Raw genomic sequence first — 17,382 nt, 5'->3', positions numbered from 1 at the left:
ATAGCTTTTGACCTTAAAGTGATGATGCCATAAAAGAGTGTATTTCACCAATTTTTGAAAACTTGTGTCTAAATGTCCAAATAAGTTTGGAGAATGGTCTTTTAGACGAGAGACCCCTAAAACTAGTAGTATTAGTTAAAATCTTGAAGAGCTAATTAACGGCATTACATTTGGCAGGATAAAAATAAACTGAAGGCATTGGACAGTAGTACTCCTAAGCAAAGATATTTTATTTTCAATTATTATTCACAAAGGTTGTTAACCATCTATAACAATATACATTCGTTTTGTTCTAATTAATTGTTCTAAAACATAAATGTAACAAACAAATGGCAAAAGGGAAAAAAAGATAACTATTTACAGTTGCAAATATTCAGAAAAAGAAATTACAAATCACTGGTAAAACCGGTAATTCTTGGCTTGTTTGATAAGAGTCCACATTCCTCCAATAGGCGATAAAACAGTCAGCAGTACCCCAACTATGATGCAGAACTGAAATTTATTTAGAAATAAGAAACACATAGTAAGTAACCGAAATTAGAAAGGGAATCGCTATAAAATTAACTTAATTTTTCAAAAATTAAATGGATCGAATTAAATAAAATTTTACTCACCCAATTCATCCACCAAGAAAAACCAAATCTTTTGGGTTTTACAATGATAAGCCAAATGATGCAAGGAAGCTGGAGAGATTATTTTTAAAAAAAGAAGAAGAAAAGAGGGCAATGTCAATCAGTACTGGGTGATAACATAACACAAAACCAAACTAGTGAAATCCTTATGTAATTTACTTACGTAATACGATGTTGGGGCTAGAGCAAATCCACCAAAGAACCCCATTAGACCACCAAAGAATGGTATGGTCATACCGACGAACAACGTCAATGCTATGATAAAAAAAGATAATAAAGTGAATATTGACCACTCACTCCCCATTCATCAACTTTTAAGTAACTAAAATTAAAATTATGGGAAACCCAATTGCACTTACCAACATATGTTGTACGCACTGCGAAGCGCAGAAAAGTAGAAGGTTTTAGTTTGATAGATTTGACGGCATGTGTCTCTATCATGTCAAACATAGGCATTGCGAAAACCTGCAAACAAGTCAAGTGCATCAGCAATTGATAACTTCAGGAATAATTAGTAAATGACAAGAATGACGTGATGTTTTAGGCATGTAGGTAGGTACCTGGTAACTTCCAATGACATGGACGACAACAAACAAGTTGGCAGCAGCAACAAGCCACATAGGTTTTTCCAGCGAAAGTAGGATGTTATCCTCAACGAGATTACCAAAGGCCCAATAGCCAATGAAAGCCACAGGGAGGTAACAGATGGCAACGATGACATAAGCCACCCATACACCCTTCCACATAGGACCTTTGGAAGGTTTTTCTGGTGTTGAGGGAATAGTGGCTTGAATCTCAAGCACCACATTATGACCAGCGTAGGCAAAAGCTACATCTCCAAGAGCACTCAAGAACATGAATACATTGTCAGTTGTCTTTTCACCCCTAAGCTCATAGCTCACTACCCTACCTTCAATGCCTCTCCCTACAGATGCTGCCCAAGCAACAGTCGAATATGTCAACGACATGACCGCAGCAGCCAAGGACACAAATGATATGGAATTGAAATTTGGCAAGTGAGAAAGCACAAAGTGAACTGAGGAGAAGATGATGATGAAGTAGGTTAGTTTTATTGGTTGACAATCAGGGCAAACTGTTTCGTGGAATTTCTTCAACGACTTGCCACCTGTAACCATGTATATTATGCAAGAACTCACATCCACCACTATTTGTTGGGGTACAACTACCCAAAGACCAAGTTTCTCACCAAATGCATGTTGACCTAGCTCGTGGTACCTATCAAATCTTTTTCCTGGTACCATTTCATGCATCTCTACCATTTGCCATATTGTGTAAAATGTTATAGCCCACGACATCAACATTACTATCACCCCAGGGCCCCTGCAAAATTATTCTTATCAATTCCACATGTTTTCCAAACATATATAATATACTAATTTTTGGGTACGTGTCTTTTAACAATCGATCAATACAAACTTTTAAAAGTGATCCAAAAAAATATCAAAATATGTGTAGATAACACAAATTTTGAGGGGCAAATATACCTGTTTCAGTGAAGCTAAACAAAATATTCAGTTACGAAGGCATGTCGTCAACTACATTTACTTAGATGGATGATGTTTATTGAGATTGTTTTTTATGGTATAAGGTACAAACATGTCATGCAATATAATTGTCTCTCACCTAAAATTTATTGCGAAGTTGAATCATTTACTTGGGTAGGTACCATATATATGTATACCTAACTAAATATATTTTTTTGTAGATAAAGTTCTGGTGTATGATGGATTCTGACATTTTAAGTGTTTTGCCATGACTAATGCCCTTGTTGCAAAAAAAATTGATTACTTAATAAGTTAGTCCAAGCAATGTCGAAATTAAAAAGCACAAATATACGATATTTAAATCACTTATTTACTACCATAAAAATAAGGAAAAAGGGTCAAAATGCCCTTAAATTATTTGAAATCAATACTTTGGTCCAGAAATGTCTTATTTAATGGGTCAAACATGACCCTATTATTACAAAATGGGTCAAAAATGCCCTTTTTCAAATAAATATTTTTTTTTAAAAAAAACCGTCCGTCCCGAGGAAACATTCCACCCCCACAAATTTTTTTTCTTATAAAAATATTACTTTTAAGGAACTCTATTCTTGTTTTCTTTCTTTTTAAATCACTTTAAGTAATAAAAATGTAGGAAATTATTTTATTCTTCATAATCTCATTTTACCAATTAAAAAAGAATAATTTCATATACTCTAAGTTTTAACAAATAATATATATCATATATATAAGATCATAATAAATTCATCATTAATTTTTATTCAAATAACGATAAAAAAATAATTATAATAAAATAAGAAATATTTTTAATGTTTAATTTTTTTTATAATTTAAGTAGAATAAACATTTTCTAATAAAAGAAATATTATGAGAACAAAAATGTGTTCAAAAAGAAAATAAATAATATATTTATTTGATAAAGAGCATTTTTGACCCATTAAATAACAATAAAGGCATTTCTGAATCAAAGTATTGATGACAGAGACATTTTTGAATCAAACTATAAACGAAGGGCATTTTGTTCAATTCAAATAATTTAAGGACATTTTTGACCCTTTTCCCTAAAAATAATAATAGATGTTAAAAATTGGTAGAAGAATTGTAACACCAATTAAACCTAAATGGAAAATGATAATTCTAACACTTATGTCGGTGCAAATAATTTGTTCCTTTTACTAATATTTAAAGGAAAACAAGGTTCAAATTCAATCGAGAATAAGAGAAAATTACAAAGAATAACAATTCAACTCCTAAAACGCTATGAATATTTGGTATTTTGGGTAACTGAAATTTAGCTTGCAAACTTATTTATTTTGCTTAATTTAGTCTATAGTGAAATAAAAAGATAATTATTGAGATGAAAAAAAATTAATGTTCTTAAATAAACAACACCACCATTATTCTAAACCACATAGTACACATACATTAATTAAAGCTTTATTCGAACAGTTTGAGAATTAACATGTTGACTATTAATATTTGACCAATCTCCAACTTTTCCTAACCATTAATGCCGCCTTCTTACATCATATCTTCTTGAAAAAGTTTATTGATGCATATATATATATATATATATATTATAATTTTTTTTTTATTTCTTAATTCTCTTCTCTATGTTAGAATCGTGCATGCAAACTGCTATGAGCCAGATCAAAAAGAGAGAGTCACCTAATTTAATTTTAGGGGTATCTTATCTATCCAAAAAATTTACATTTTTTAAACAAAATCATTATATGAATCAAGAGTCATTGTTTATTGCCTTTTGATTTCTGCATTGTGTTGCTGTTTATAGTTATGGCGCCGTTGTACTTTGACTGTCTTATCTATCTTATCTTATTTATTTATTTATTGTAGTTAATGCCTCGTTCTTCCCGTACCACTCTACCACGACTTTCCCTTCTGCTATTCCTGTTTTCATCTTGTTTTCTATATGCTTGCCCCTATCTGACCTATTATCTTGTCCTCTCTTAAAGCCGAGGATCTTTCGGAAACAGCCGCCTTACCTTTCAAGGTGGGAGTTAGGTCTGCGTACACTCTACCCTCCCCAGACCCCACATTATGGGATTATATTGAGTTTGTTGTTGTTGTATTATATGAATCAAGAGCGCAAACAATATTATTTCCATTGTTTCATTTTGTGTTTTAGTTTGAATGAGTCTGAAGTTAAAGTAAGATTATATAGAAATACTTTAAATTTTGTAATTATTAACTAAAGGTGTCTAGCATATCAAAAATAACCTCTAATTTTGAAATAAGTCATATCATTCCTACAAGTGAATGTTATGAAGGATAGATGTGAATGTTGGCATTAAAAAATTAATAAATATAAAAAAGTAGCATTATCTTTGGGAAATTCTAAAAATATAAGACAGTTGATTGAAACATTGGAAGTAATGCACAAATTTGATAGTTACTGTCAACTAAAATTAATAGAAATAAAAAGAGAAAGAAATACAAAACCAAATCCCCGGAAATATATATATATAATCTATTGATCCTAATTTATGTAAATTTTTTTGTTAATATTTAAAGTAAAAACAAAAATGATATTTTCTTATATTTAGTACAATAATAGTATAACTTAAATATCTAATTTATTCTTAATGAGATAATTATTTATAATTATACAAATAACTATAATTTATTTTATTAAATAATTTTCTTATTTTTTGAAAAAACTTTGTAAAATTTGGCGTCCAATCAAATATAAAGGGAGAGAGTAAAAAAACACACCATCCCATCTCAGACATGGCATATGGAAGACTGAGGACACCAGCACCAACCATGGCAGTGACATTATGAAAAGTAGAGTACCACCATTTCGCATTTCGATCGGATGTGATGGGAAGCCATGCATCTATGGCTTTCTCCTCCTCTGTTCTGGTATATACCTCTCTTTCATTAGCATGAGCCATCGTTTTCCTTCTTTATTTTTTTCTTTCTTTCTTATGAAATTGAATTTGTTTTTTTTTGTTTTTAACTATGTTGTTTTCGTGGAGTGTTTAATAATTCAACAAAAAAGAGATTTCTTTTTTCTTTTTGAATTTCTGGAGGGAACCGAGAGTGTAGACAAGAATTAGAAGTTACAGATCAATAGGGGACAAACAAGGACTCAATTGTGAATATTAGAGTCCTCAGTTTTAACCCTAGGAATGAAGAAGCACATGCAGTTCCCTCACTGTATGCGCCTATGTAAACTCTTCTTATATATACGTTATAGACCCTGAAATGGCGATTGTATGATAGGCTATCGATGAATAGCTCTGCATGTCCAAACAACTGTCTTATTACCACAAAGAATAGCTAAAGCCTAAAAAATAGGCCAAAAAATTTCCCTTATAATAAGGATTCTCAAAATGTGTGTCTCACAAAATATTTCGCAAACTCAACCTTATTTATTTGTCGTTGTTAAATTTATTGTACCAAAACAATTTTAGTGGTTCTTTATTTATTTGTCGTTTTTATATTTATTCTACCAAAATAATTTTAGTGGTTCATTATTTATTTGTCGTTTTTATATTTATTCTACCAAAATAATTTTAGTGGTTCTTTATTTATTAGCACTGTAGCATACAAATTTATGGCGCATATTGTACATAACTTTCCGAATTTTTTTTATTTAATACCTCAAAATTTTCTTAAACTATTCATATTTTGTTAGTTTAATACCTAAATTATGGTTGTTGTTACTCCCTCCGTTCTTTTTTACTTGTCAAATTTTGACTTGACACACCTATTAAGAAAAACAATGATTGGTATAGTGAGTTTACCATTTTACCCCTATTAATTGATAGAGTTTTAAACATATTACTCACTCAGTGTTAATAAATTGAGAATATAATAGAAAAAAAAAATTCTTAATTTGTCAAAATTGACAAATAAAAAAAATCAAATTAAAAAATATTTAATACGTAAATAGAAACGGTGGGAATATTACTCTCGTTAATTGTACTAGTAACATTTATTATCGAAACCCCTTACAGTGATGAGTAGCATTGAGAATTTGAGAGTGACCTTAGTTTGTGGAAATTTCAATTAAGGGTGACAAACATTTTTTATAATTTATAAAAATAAAATGATAGAGGTGAATTTTTTTATGATTCGTAATTAATGAGGTTGGCCGAATTTCAGTTAAGCCTCAACTTTTTTTTGAAATACTTTAACCTAAATATTTTTCTCTCTTTCTATATACTAGTTTAGTGTGTTGCATGTGTGTGTGCCACGCATTAATACTATTAACTTGAATATTCTAAAGGGTTGAAAATAAGTTTAACCAAAAAAGTTACTAAAAACAAGTTCAAATAAAAAAAGTCAATCTTAATGATTAAGAATTATATATTGATTTTTCCATATTTTAGCATCAATATAGATATGTACTAAAAATATTTCATTTTAATTTGTCAAAAAATATATTATTTTATATATTTTACTTTTGATATTAATTACTTATTTTTCAAATTTTAAAATTAAATATTAATAAATATAGATATTACCGGAAAGAACTGTAGGAGTATAAAAAAAGAATGATGACTAATAAAGATCATTGGCTGGCAGAATAAAAGAAGCAGAATGTATAGTTTAGTTAGTATGAGATCAACTTGTAAATTTTTGCATTGTAATGTAGTTTCAAAAATGCAACTCTTTACGTGGATCAAAAAATTGTTATAGCTTATGTAATATAGTCCAAAACTATTACTAAAAAATAAATAATTGTTATATATTTTTAAAAAAAATATATCCAATAAATCATAAATAAAATTGAAAGAGAACTAATATATATCCATACATTTGGGTTTTAAAAATATTACTCTTTGAACTGTTGGAAAAGGCAAGCACAAGTAATGGTGCATGACATGATAATAGTGGAAGAAAATTCAAATCTAAATTTTTTCTTCGATTTGAATCAAGAGGAGACAAATACATTCAAGCACAAATACTGTTTTGGGCAGCGAGTATATCAACCAAACCAAATAAGGCAAAGCAAGAATAAATCAACAACACGAGACACCAAATTTATGTGAAAAAACTCTTTGGAGTGAAGAGTAAAAACCACAAGGCCAAAGCTCCAGTATAATCAACACGAGTTACAATTGTATTCTCCAAAATGGCTACCAAGGAAGTGTCAAACAATGAGCAACAAGCAAGATAGCACCAAAAACTAGAGAAGTAAAAGGAGTAAAATCACCAAAACGCAGCTACTGTTTACGAGCTAAAATATGGAGTAGCAGGACGCCAAATCCACCTCTCTCAATTACTAATCAAATATTAAGTCCACCTGCACGAACTCCCATAAGCCCGGCAGTGTCACGACCCAAGCCTAGGGCCTAGACGTAACATGGCGAATGAGAAACCCGAAAGTACCTCAAATAAGCCTTTTAGCATTCTTTTAGCCTTTCATAGGTAATGACAATAAATAAACAAGCGGAAATCATAATAGTAAATCTTTAACTTACATATGTCCAACAATATCTCTAATTTTTAGATTTAACGGGGTGAAGACAAGTCCCTAACTCACCCTAAATCATAATAGAAAGAAATGCCAGAGTAAGTGTCTAAAGATCTCAACATATTATAAGCTAGAAAGATAAATGAGTATTGTTCCCGAAATATGGGAACTCACCAAAAGTAGTTTTCAAACAAAATCTCAACTAACCACGTGGAGGAGAACGATGAGGAGCACTGGTCCCTATATGGTGATATCATGTAGGCAAAAGAATATGTGTTAGTACTTTGAATGTACTAAGTATGTAAGCATGCATGAACATTGAGGAAACATTAAAACATTTATGTAATATGCAACATAATGCATGCATAATCAATCATATAGATATCCTTTAACTTTAAGGGCTTTCATGGATCCATTAGCCTAAGCTTACAAGGGCTCCTATGTTGGCACATAGTTAATGAGACAAGGGGTTGCTACTAGGATTCCCTTACCAAATTCCACCTCAATTCTCTATTCGGTTCTATGCCAATCCCACAAAATAGTTTAATACTTTAAAATATTCATAGAAGATAGCTTGAGAATTCAAAATATCATATTCGGTGAAATAGCTCCTTAAAATATTGGGTGATTCAAATATGCAAGAATTGTCCTTATTGCATAAAGAATTCATCATTCATATCATTTCATCATTCTTTTATTTTATAAGACTCCCTTTTGATTATAGACATTGTTTTCATAAATATTCATTTGGAGTCAAAGCTTTCAAGTCAAACTTCATTGAAAATATAGTAAAACTAGGTGAGTTCAAATCACTTCAACTTTCAAACATCTATGTAACTGAAATTATGCATAAATACTTTGAAATCCATTAATTAAAAATCATGTTTTAAACAACCAACCATGAATTTCAAGAACCTTTAAAGAGCTAAAAAGAGAAAATACTTGCAAACCTTCAATTCATACATATAAAATTATTTTGCATTAAAATAGATCAATAATAATTAGTTTAACCATGATTCATGCTATTAAGTAGAAATAAAAATTACCCATAAGAAAATATTATTTGAAATAAAGAGATTTAGTTAAAAGAGTTTTGAACTACATGGGTGGAAGAACCCATGGATAAACACCCACATAACTTAGAATAAAACTTAAAGAAAATAAATATAATTTATCATATAAACAAAATACTTTAGGCATGTGAGTAGAAGAAATTCTCTTGTTGAAGTCTTACATATCTGGAATCCGAAGCGTTACTCAAAATTGAAGGACTTAATAAACACTCTTGAATCCTAGCATTTTCTCCTCGCCGGAGCGTTTTGTATACTACCCAGAGTATATGAATCACCGGAATAGTATTTATACACTACTTAGAACTAAAACTATATTTTGAGAATGAGTAAAGGAGTGTATAGAGAGAAGAGTTGTTTGAGAAAGCTTGATGAACAAAATGATGAAATAAGGTGGGTATTTATAGGTGTGAAGGAGGGACCTAACAATAACTAAAATAATTATAAAGAAAAATCTGAAAATTTAATGAAAGATTATGATGTCATGGGTGATGTCAAATGGAGGACTATTGATGTCATGAGTGATGTCAAATGGATCTAGAGCTTTCCATGGTTGGTGATATGAACCTTGTTTTAACGAAATACCCTTTTTAGAGCCGCGTTTGAAAAATATAATTTTCTTATTAGGATTTGATGTCTTCATATGAATTGTTTCTCTAGAAGTATACTTTCATATAGTTAAAGAATCAACTGATTTGGAGCATCCTACAGTGAGATATGACATTTATTCTACAAACACTTTATTTCGTCACATCACCATATTTTACAACAATTAATTTATTTGACCTAGTTAACCTCCGAAAATTAAAATATGGTCTTCACAAAAGTTGTAAGTAATGATGTTTGGGTTATTCAGAAATTTGAATCACCTAATTTGGACCATTATATTAAAAGTGATGCCCAAAATACAGAAATAATATCATTTTTATCGAGAATTGGAACATCATATACAACATTTTTAGGGGGTGTTATAGGCAGGTGCAAGAATATCCGAAGTAAAATGAATGGAGCTAAAAGAATTCCAATAATATCACCATTTTTCGGACTTGAATCAAACCATTCCAAAACTCTAATACCTCAACCCAACGCTGAGAGTAGATGAAGACTTGAACCGAAGATTCATCAGGGAATTAGGAATTGAACCGCGTGTAAGCTGGACCACAGACTCTAACTGGGTAACTGTAGCTAATGGGTCGACATGAGTAAGTTAGACCACGGACATCAACTGGTTGACTGTAGCGAAGGGTCTACACAGATAACCTAGACCACAGACTTCAACCAAGTAACTGTTGCTAAAGAGCCTGAACACAAGTAAGCTAGACCATAGACTTCAATCGGGTATCTATAGCTAAGGAATTGAACACAAGTAAGCTACACCATGGACTTGAACTAGGTATCTGTAGCTAAGGGATCGAACTTAATTTAGAATCAGCGACCAACCGAGTATCACGGGGAGTACCCCAAACCGAGTTCCATCAACACATCACTCCAGCCTAAAGCATATACAACTCAAATTTTCAAGGGGACTTCCAGAATCAAGAACTAAGTGGTACAAAAATGTTAGGAGAATAGCATATTGTTATGTCAAAAAAAGATGGTTTAAAATTAATTTCAACTTTTTAAGAGAAAAAATCAATTTTAAAAAGGAGTCGCCGCTTAATTTTTAAGGAAAATCAAGAAACCTTAATTTTAAAAATCCTAACAGATTTAAGTCTTAAAATTAGAGAAATTGGGTAAGAGGTTCTTATTTCCACTTAGAGAAGGTGTTAGAATTCAAAGTGGCCGCTAACGCACGATTATCCGCCGATTTGAAAAATTATTTGACTAACTTTTGAAACTATTAATTTTAAAGGAAGTAAAGACTTTAAAACTATTTTTTTAATGATCAAGCTTATACATTGAAAATACTATGAAAAAAAAGAAAAGTTTATCAAAATGGCTAAATAAAGGTAGAAAAATCATTTAAAAAGTAGATTAACATGAAATGGTTTATCTTTATGGAATCTAATTAAGTTAAACTAAACCAAGATTAATATCTAAGCAATCATAAACAACACAAGTAAATCAATTATTATAAACCGAATCAATAAAAATAAATAATAAATAACATATGAAAATATGGCCCGACACTTAGTTTCTGTACGCCTGGACTAAGCTGTTGGGCCACCTGCATTTTGGGCTTTTGGCCCAATTCTGTTATATATCACTGCTTTATTTACACTGTATATCATACTATAAATACACTATATACAATATTATTTCTATATATCATACTGTATAGACATTGTATACCACCTATTTGTTCCTTGTATCTTTTGTATATCACTGTATATATACTATGTATCAGTGTATACAATATTATTTTCTTGCATATCGGACTATAGATATTCTGTATATCAGTGTATACAATACTGTTTTCCACCTGTAATCCTTGTATACATCCCAATATCAATATTCAAACCATGTACATTAGCTTCCTTTTCATGTATCAACTTTCCAACAATTTCGAGCAAGATGATGGAAAACTCAAAACTAAATGATATGCAAGGATGGAGTCCAAAGATGGACTCAAATTGATATCACATGCACCAAAATAAAATTACATAAGCATCTACTCATTTTAAGCTAAACCAAGGAATATATCATGATATTTTAACGTATCAAATTGATGGGTATCCTAGAAGTGACTAACAACATATATATATATATATATATATAGAGAGAGAGAGAGAGAGAGAAATAAAAAGAAAGGAAAGAATGTCTACACCTTCTGTTAACTCATCTATACTTTAGGTTGCCCCTATAAGAAACCTTAATATAACCATGGGGTGCTCAGAATTCTCAATAACTAGTACCCAATCTAGTCCAAGTACTGGTACTCGAGTCATATAACTAATGTAGTAGTTTAGCCGAAGCCACATTTCATTCATCCCAATCAGTACGTCACTAGTGCTTATAATCGTGTCCGATTCTCCATTCGGGGCACTTATACTCTGATGACACGTGTCTCACATTTTGTTTATCACTTTTTTTCCCAATGGATACCACTTGTTCCTTTGATAATTTCATAATGCCTCAGTTGTTTTGCAATTTCTATTCCCTATCTTCGAGGGAACCCATAAGTAACTAAAGGATACATAATTAATATATACGCTATACTGACTCAAAGTTTAAAGATAGAATTAAATCAATTAGGTCATGAAGGTTCTAACTAAATAATAACTTAAGCATGTTTCTGTTATCTAAATCATGCTATAAGAAGAAATTGAAAACATAAAAATCTATATTGTTAAAGAAAACTACGTGAAAAAAATAATGAACAAAACTAAGAGCTTTCATTAAATAATTCTAACATATGCTAGCTAATTAATCCTAACACATGTTAACTATAAGAAATTTCTATCATTAATCTAATTATTCTTAATACATGCAAATAAAAAAAAGATGACTAATCAACTAAATATAAAATATGAAATAATTAAATAAAATAAAGTTGAGAAAATATTTTACCTTTTTTGAGCAGTGAGACTGAAGACGATGAGCAGAAGACGACTTCACCACCACCTAAGTGCTTGATGGAACTCCAATTAATAAAAAGAAAAATTAAAAATTTAGACTCGAACCTTCGTGAGTTCGATGTTATAAGAACTCTATTCTTAGCCTAAATTTTGACTTCAATCTCATATTTTCCTCGAAGAAAAATATAGATTGAAAGCTAGAAATTTTCACAACTTTAAGGCTGGGGACAAGAGTCCAAAATCCTAGCAAAAAAACCTCCCGCTTCTTTTCCCTTCTTAATGAAAATACGAGCCATTATATAGGCTCCAAAACCCCAAATTCTTCATAAATTTTCTATGTGGGAGAATGAATTTTTTTATTTTAGAAAAAACTAAAAATTTTAAAAATACAAACTATAATTAAACTAACCTAACTAACATTGTATTTAGTAAAAAATAAAATCTTTTGAGATAATTTTCGAACAACCAATAAATAGTAATCAAATATATAGTTATATAGAAATATGTATATTATACTAAAATTTATAAAAAAGATAAAAATAGTTAAAAATTATATGAAAATATATTTGTTTTTACAAAAAAGTTAATTATTTAAAAATGTTCAAAATTTAAAGAAGTTGATAGCTAATTTGCGTTGTGACCGGTCAAAATTGGGTGTCAACAGACATTATGGAGGTAAGGTCACAAGCTGTGTTACTTTCTAGTTAAGGCTCAGCTTATCAGACTTAAGTCTGCTATATCAATCTACAAAGAGCTAATCGTCCAAAACGATGTCGAAGAAGTTCTAAGGCCCAACGACACCAAAATCGCGCAAGTCTAAGGTAATCACTACTCTAAGCCTAGACTAAGGCTCAACATGCTTCCAAACATATGACCACAGGCAAAGCATACAACACAAGGCGTGGATGAACGACAATAGCAGGAATAATGCTTAAACAGTCCAACAATTTCGAAAATAGTGCATAGGACATGAATTCTAGGAATTTAGCATATTCGACATCCCGACCCCACCAACTCAAACAATTCAAGATATAATTGCCTAAACATGGTCTCATGAGGGAAAATCAGCAGTATACCTGTAGGCCGATTGCGCGCTCTGCAACTTATGAAACTGGAGCTTTTCCCTTTTGAACGGCCTTAGAATGTTTCCACACTTAAAGGAAGCCTCAAAACCTAATTCTAAACACACCACTGGGTTCTCCTAAAATATCTACACAATTTAACCTTTTGAATTGCCCAAGAATTAAAGGACAAAACAAGGTTTAAAGTTCTAGAGATAATCTGGAAAAAAGGTCTTAAGAACGACCCTAAAATGTTGCTTTAGTGACCCCCCGACGATCGCTTAAGCGACACCCATCAAAAGGCGGGCATCGCTTTAGGGACACCTACTCGCTTAAGCGACCAGTCGCTTTAGCGACAGGGCTATCGCTTAAGAAACACCCACCCAAGAGGGATGGTCGCTTTAGCGAGCTCCTCGCCACTTTAAAGACAATTGATTTAGCGATCGGAGGTCGCTTTTGCGACGACAACAGATCCAGCTGGTGTAAGAATGAGCTTAGCATGCCAAATCCTCCAATGGGGTGCTCGGGATTCATTTGGAACCCCGTTCGTGCAAATGAGACATGCTACCCCTACCAAATTCGACGTTTAGGACTTAATAACTTATTTAAAATTCCCATCGGAGGTCATTATAATGAAAAGTGGGTTCTATACCCAAGTGTCATTTTGAGCTCATTTTCACAATAGACCTCGAGATTAGACCAAAAGCCTTGGAAAGTGAACGAAGGGTCATTCTAAACCAAACTCGATTTTTCAGAGCTAACTGCATTGTCATAATTCTCATCTAGATGCGTTTTCCAAGACTATTGACCAAAGCCAACTTTAGGCCAAATTTCTAAGGCAAAAGCGCCAAATGGTCGTAAACTCATACCAATTGCCTCGGTACTCATGCCGACCATGCTACTAGCCTAATTTGACCATTTTAGAGCTGATGGAATCTTCAAAATTTTGTTCTAAGGTCATTTTCCTGAAGTTATGACCAAAGTCAACTTTTTAAGTTATAAAGTCGTCAAAGCAGGGAAATGGGCCTAACACCCAAATAAATGACTAGCAAACTGAATAGTCAGTGCCAGCAAGTCATAAATTACTTGGGGTTGCTATATGAACACTCTAATAGGCAGAATGGATGCTTAACTTCAAAAATAAGTTGGAGGGTCATTACAACATCCAATAATAAAAGAACTTTTCTCCGCGAAAGTAAGTGTCAAGAAGTACCTAAAGGGTCAAATAAGCTGGGGAATTGTACCCCATCTCATGCTCGATCTTCTAGGTAGCCTACTCGACTGGACGATGCCTCCAACAGACCTTAACCACAGGAATTTCTGTGGAATGCAACTGCTTGATATCTCTGGCCAAAATAGCAACTGACTCCTAAATATAGCTCAAACGATCATCCAAGTCAACCGCGTCATACTAAAGCACATGGGACACATCTAAAATATATCAGCGCAACATCAAAACATGAAAAAATGGATGAATACTGATAAGGCCGGGGGAAAAGCTAACTCATATGTAATCTCGCCAACTGTTCTCAATATCTCAAATGGGCCAATATACTTGTGGCTAAGCTTGTCCCGCCTCCCAAATCTCATCACGCCCTTCATGGGTGATACACGGAGGATTACTCTATCACCAATGGCAAACCTCAATAGTCGATGCCTATGATCTGCATAGCTCCGATGTCTACTCTGAGATGTACTAAGCCTATCCTGAATCACCCTCACATGATCTAAGGCCTCCTGAATCAAGTTTGTACTGCGCGGCTTAGGCTCCGTAGACTCAGACTAACTAACTGGAGAGAAACAATGCCTACCGTATAGGCCTCAAAATGGGCCATCTGAATATTAGAGTGGTAGCTATTGTTGTATGAAAACTCTGCCAATGGCAAAACCTGATCCCACTGACCTCCAAAATCCATAACACAAGTCCGCAATATGTCCTCGAGAACCTGTATAGTGCGCTCCGATTGACCATCAGTCTGTGGGTGGAAAGATGTGCTAAGGTCGACATCAGTACCCAACTGCTCCTGAAAATTCCTCTAAAAGGTAGATATGAACTATGATCCCCGATCTGAGATGATAGAAACAGGCATACTATAAAGCGAACCACCTCTATAATGTAGATACGGGTTAACCTCTTAACACTGTAGGAAGTATGAACGGGAAGGAAGTGTGCGGACTTGTTCAATCGATCCACGATGACCCAAATACTATCAATACCATGGGAAGTGTGAGGCAACCCCATAATGAAATCCATAGTGATCGACTCCCATTTACACTCAGAAATGGGTAAGCTCTGAAGCTCGCCACTAGGCCTCAAATGCTATGCCTTAACCTGCTGACAACCCAAGCAATATGACACATAATCTGTAATGTCTCTCCTCATGCCGCTCCACTAGTAATGCTGCCTCAAGTCAAGATACATCTTAGCAGTGCCCAGATAGATAAAATATCTAGACTCATGGGATGATCATCTGATAACAAACCTGAATGGCTTTTTTAGGGCTAATTCCATCAATTTTTGTTGAGGCAATTCTTACTTGTTCATCGCCAACAATTTAATTGTTTCTAGATTTCTTGACTTTTCTCAAACCCCCAACTCTCAGAACACAAAGACGACCACCAAACCTCAAAACCCCATCTGAATCTATGGTAGCCAGACCAGCATTACCTCCTAAAACCTAATATCGACGTGAAACTAACCTCATCCTCAAACTGATAGCTGCGAATCCAGTCTAAGAGAGATGAATGAGCTCCTATATAGGCTAACACACACCGGGAATCAGAGATGTAGAGTCAAATAATCCAATTAGCTAAGGACTGGATGTCCAAATATAATGGTCGCTCCATAGTAGAATGAAAGGCTAGACTACCCATACTCACTGCCTTCCGACTCAAGACCTCCGCTACTACATTCGCGTTACCCAGATGGTAGAGAGTAGAGAGGTCATATACCTTCAGGAGCTCAATCTTGAGGCACTACCTCAAATTAAGGTCCCTCTAGCTCATAATATACTGAAGGATCTTGTGATCAGTGTAAATCTCGCATCGAACTCTATATAGGTAGTTCCTCCAAATTTTAAGTGCAAACACTACCGCCGCCAACTCTAAGTAATGAGTGGGGTAGTTGCGCTCATGCAGCTTAAGCTGCCTAGACACATAAGCAATAACTTGGCCCAGCTGCATTAATACACAACCCAAACCAAGGCCAGATGGGTCACAATAAATTGGGAATCCCTCGCCCTCAACTAGAAGAGTCACTAAATGAGCGGTGGTAAGAAACTCCTTAAGCCTCCAGAAGCTCCTCTTATACTCCTCTAACCACAAAAAAGGGACATCCTAGCGAGTCAACCAAGTTAGAGGTGCTGCTATAGTAGAAAACCCCTCAATAAAGTGTTTGTAGTACCCTGCTAATCCGATGAAGCTACGAATCTCTATCACAGAGGTAGGCCTGGCCCAATCACGAATAGACTCAATCTTTATCGAGTCTACCATAATACCATCCTTGGACATCACATTCCCCTAGAATGCTACGGACCTAAATCAAAAATTGCACTTTGAGAATTTGGCATAAATCTACTGATCTCTCAAAGTCTAGAGCACTACTCTCAAATGTTATTCATGCTCATCCCGTCTCTGTGAGTATACTAGAATAAATTGATGAAAACTATGAAAAATAAGTTGAAGTACTAACTAAACACCCAGTTAATCAAGTCCATAAATGCAGTAGGGACGTTAATCAACCCAAAAGATATCACTAGGAACTCATGGTGGCCGTAACGAGTCCTAAATACAGTCTTAGGGAAGACCGCTTCCCTAATCCTCAACTAGTGGTAGCCAGATCTCAAATCAATCTTAGAAAATACCTTGGCACCCTGAAGCTGGTCGAATAGGTCATTGATCCTAGGTATGGGGTAACGCTTCTTCACCGTCACCTTGTTCAGCTGCCTGTAATTAATACATATCCGCATAGTACTGTCCTTCTTGTTAATGAACAGGACTGGGGCACCCTAAGGTGATACACTAGGCTGAATGAATCCCTTATCCAAGAGATCCTAAAGTTGAACAATGAGCTCCTTTAAGCTCCACAGGGGCTATACGATACAATGGGATGGAAATAGGATGGGTACCC

General features: G+C 33.6%; 1 protein-coding gene across 1 annotated transcript; it reads right to left on the bottom strand.

Moving 5' to 3' along the window:
* Positions 1 to 226: 226 nt before the first annotated feature.
* Positions 227 to 5,320, bottom strand: LOC129895578 (lysine histidine transporter 1-like). The gene is made up of 6 exons (XM_055971303.1): positions 4,892 to 5,320; positions 1,193 to 1,973; positions 992 to 1,097; positions 796 to 887; positions 615 to 683; positions 227 to 492 (listed from the first exon to the last, which is right to left on the bottom strand). Exons 1-6 carry the CDS (start codon positions 5,071 to 5,073, stop codon positions 394 to 396), a joined length of 1,329 nt encoding a protein of 442 aa, XP_055827278.1. The 5' UTR covers positions 5,074 to 5,320; the 3' UTR covers positions 227 to 393.
* Positions 5,321 to 17,382: the final 12,062 nt, after the last annotated feature.

The sequence above is a fragment of the Solanum dulcamara genome, chromosome 7, assembly GCF_947179165.1.
Source record: "Solanum dulcamara chromosome 7, daSolDulc1.2, whole genome shotgun sequence".
Lineage (NCBI taxonomy): Eukaryota > Viridiplantae > Streptophyta > Magnoliopsida > Solanales > Solanaceae > Solanum > Solanum dulcamara.
The sequence above is the reverse complement of the archived record's forward strand: the minus strand, read 5'-3'. Positions and strand labels throughout refer to the sequence as shown.

What these genes read in the sequence shown, in the direction of transcription:
- LOC129895578 (XM_055971303.1), bottom strand. Translation starts at nt 5,073, where the DNA reads ATGGCTCATGCTAATGAAAGAGAGGTATATACCAGAACAGAGGAGGAG. An exon ending in ATGTCATTGGAAGTTACCAG is followed by an intron (nt 1,098 to 1,192) that starts GTACCTACCTAC and finishes ACTTGTTTGCAG; the next exon opens with GTTTTCGCAATGCCTATGTT. An exon ending in AGTGCGTACAACATATGTTG is followed by an intron (nt 888 to 991) that starts GTAAGTGCAATT and finishes TTTTTATCATAG; the next exon opens with CATTGACGTTGTTCGTCGGT.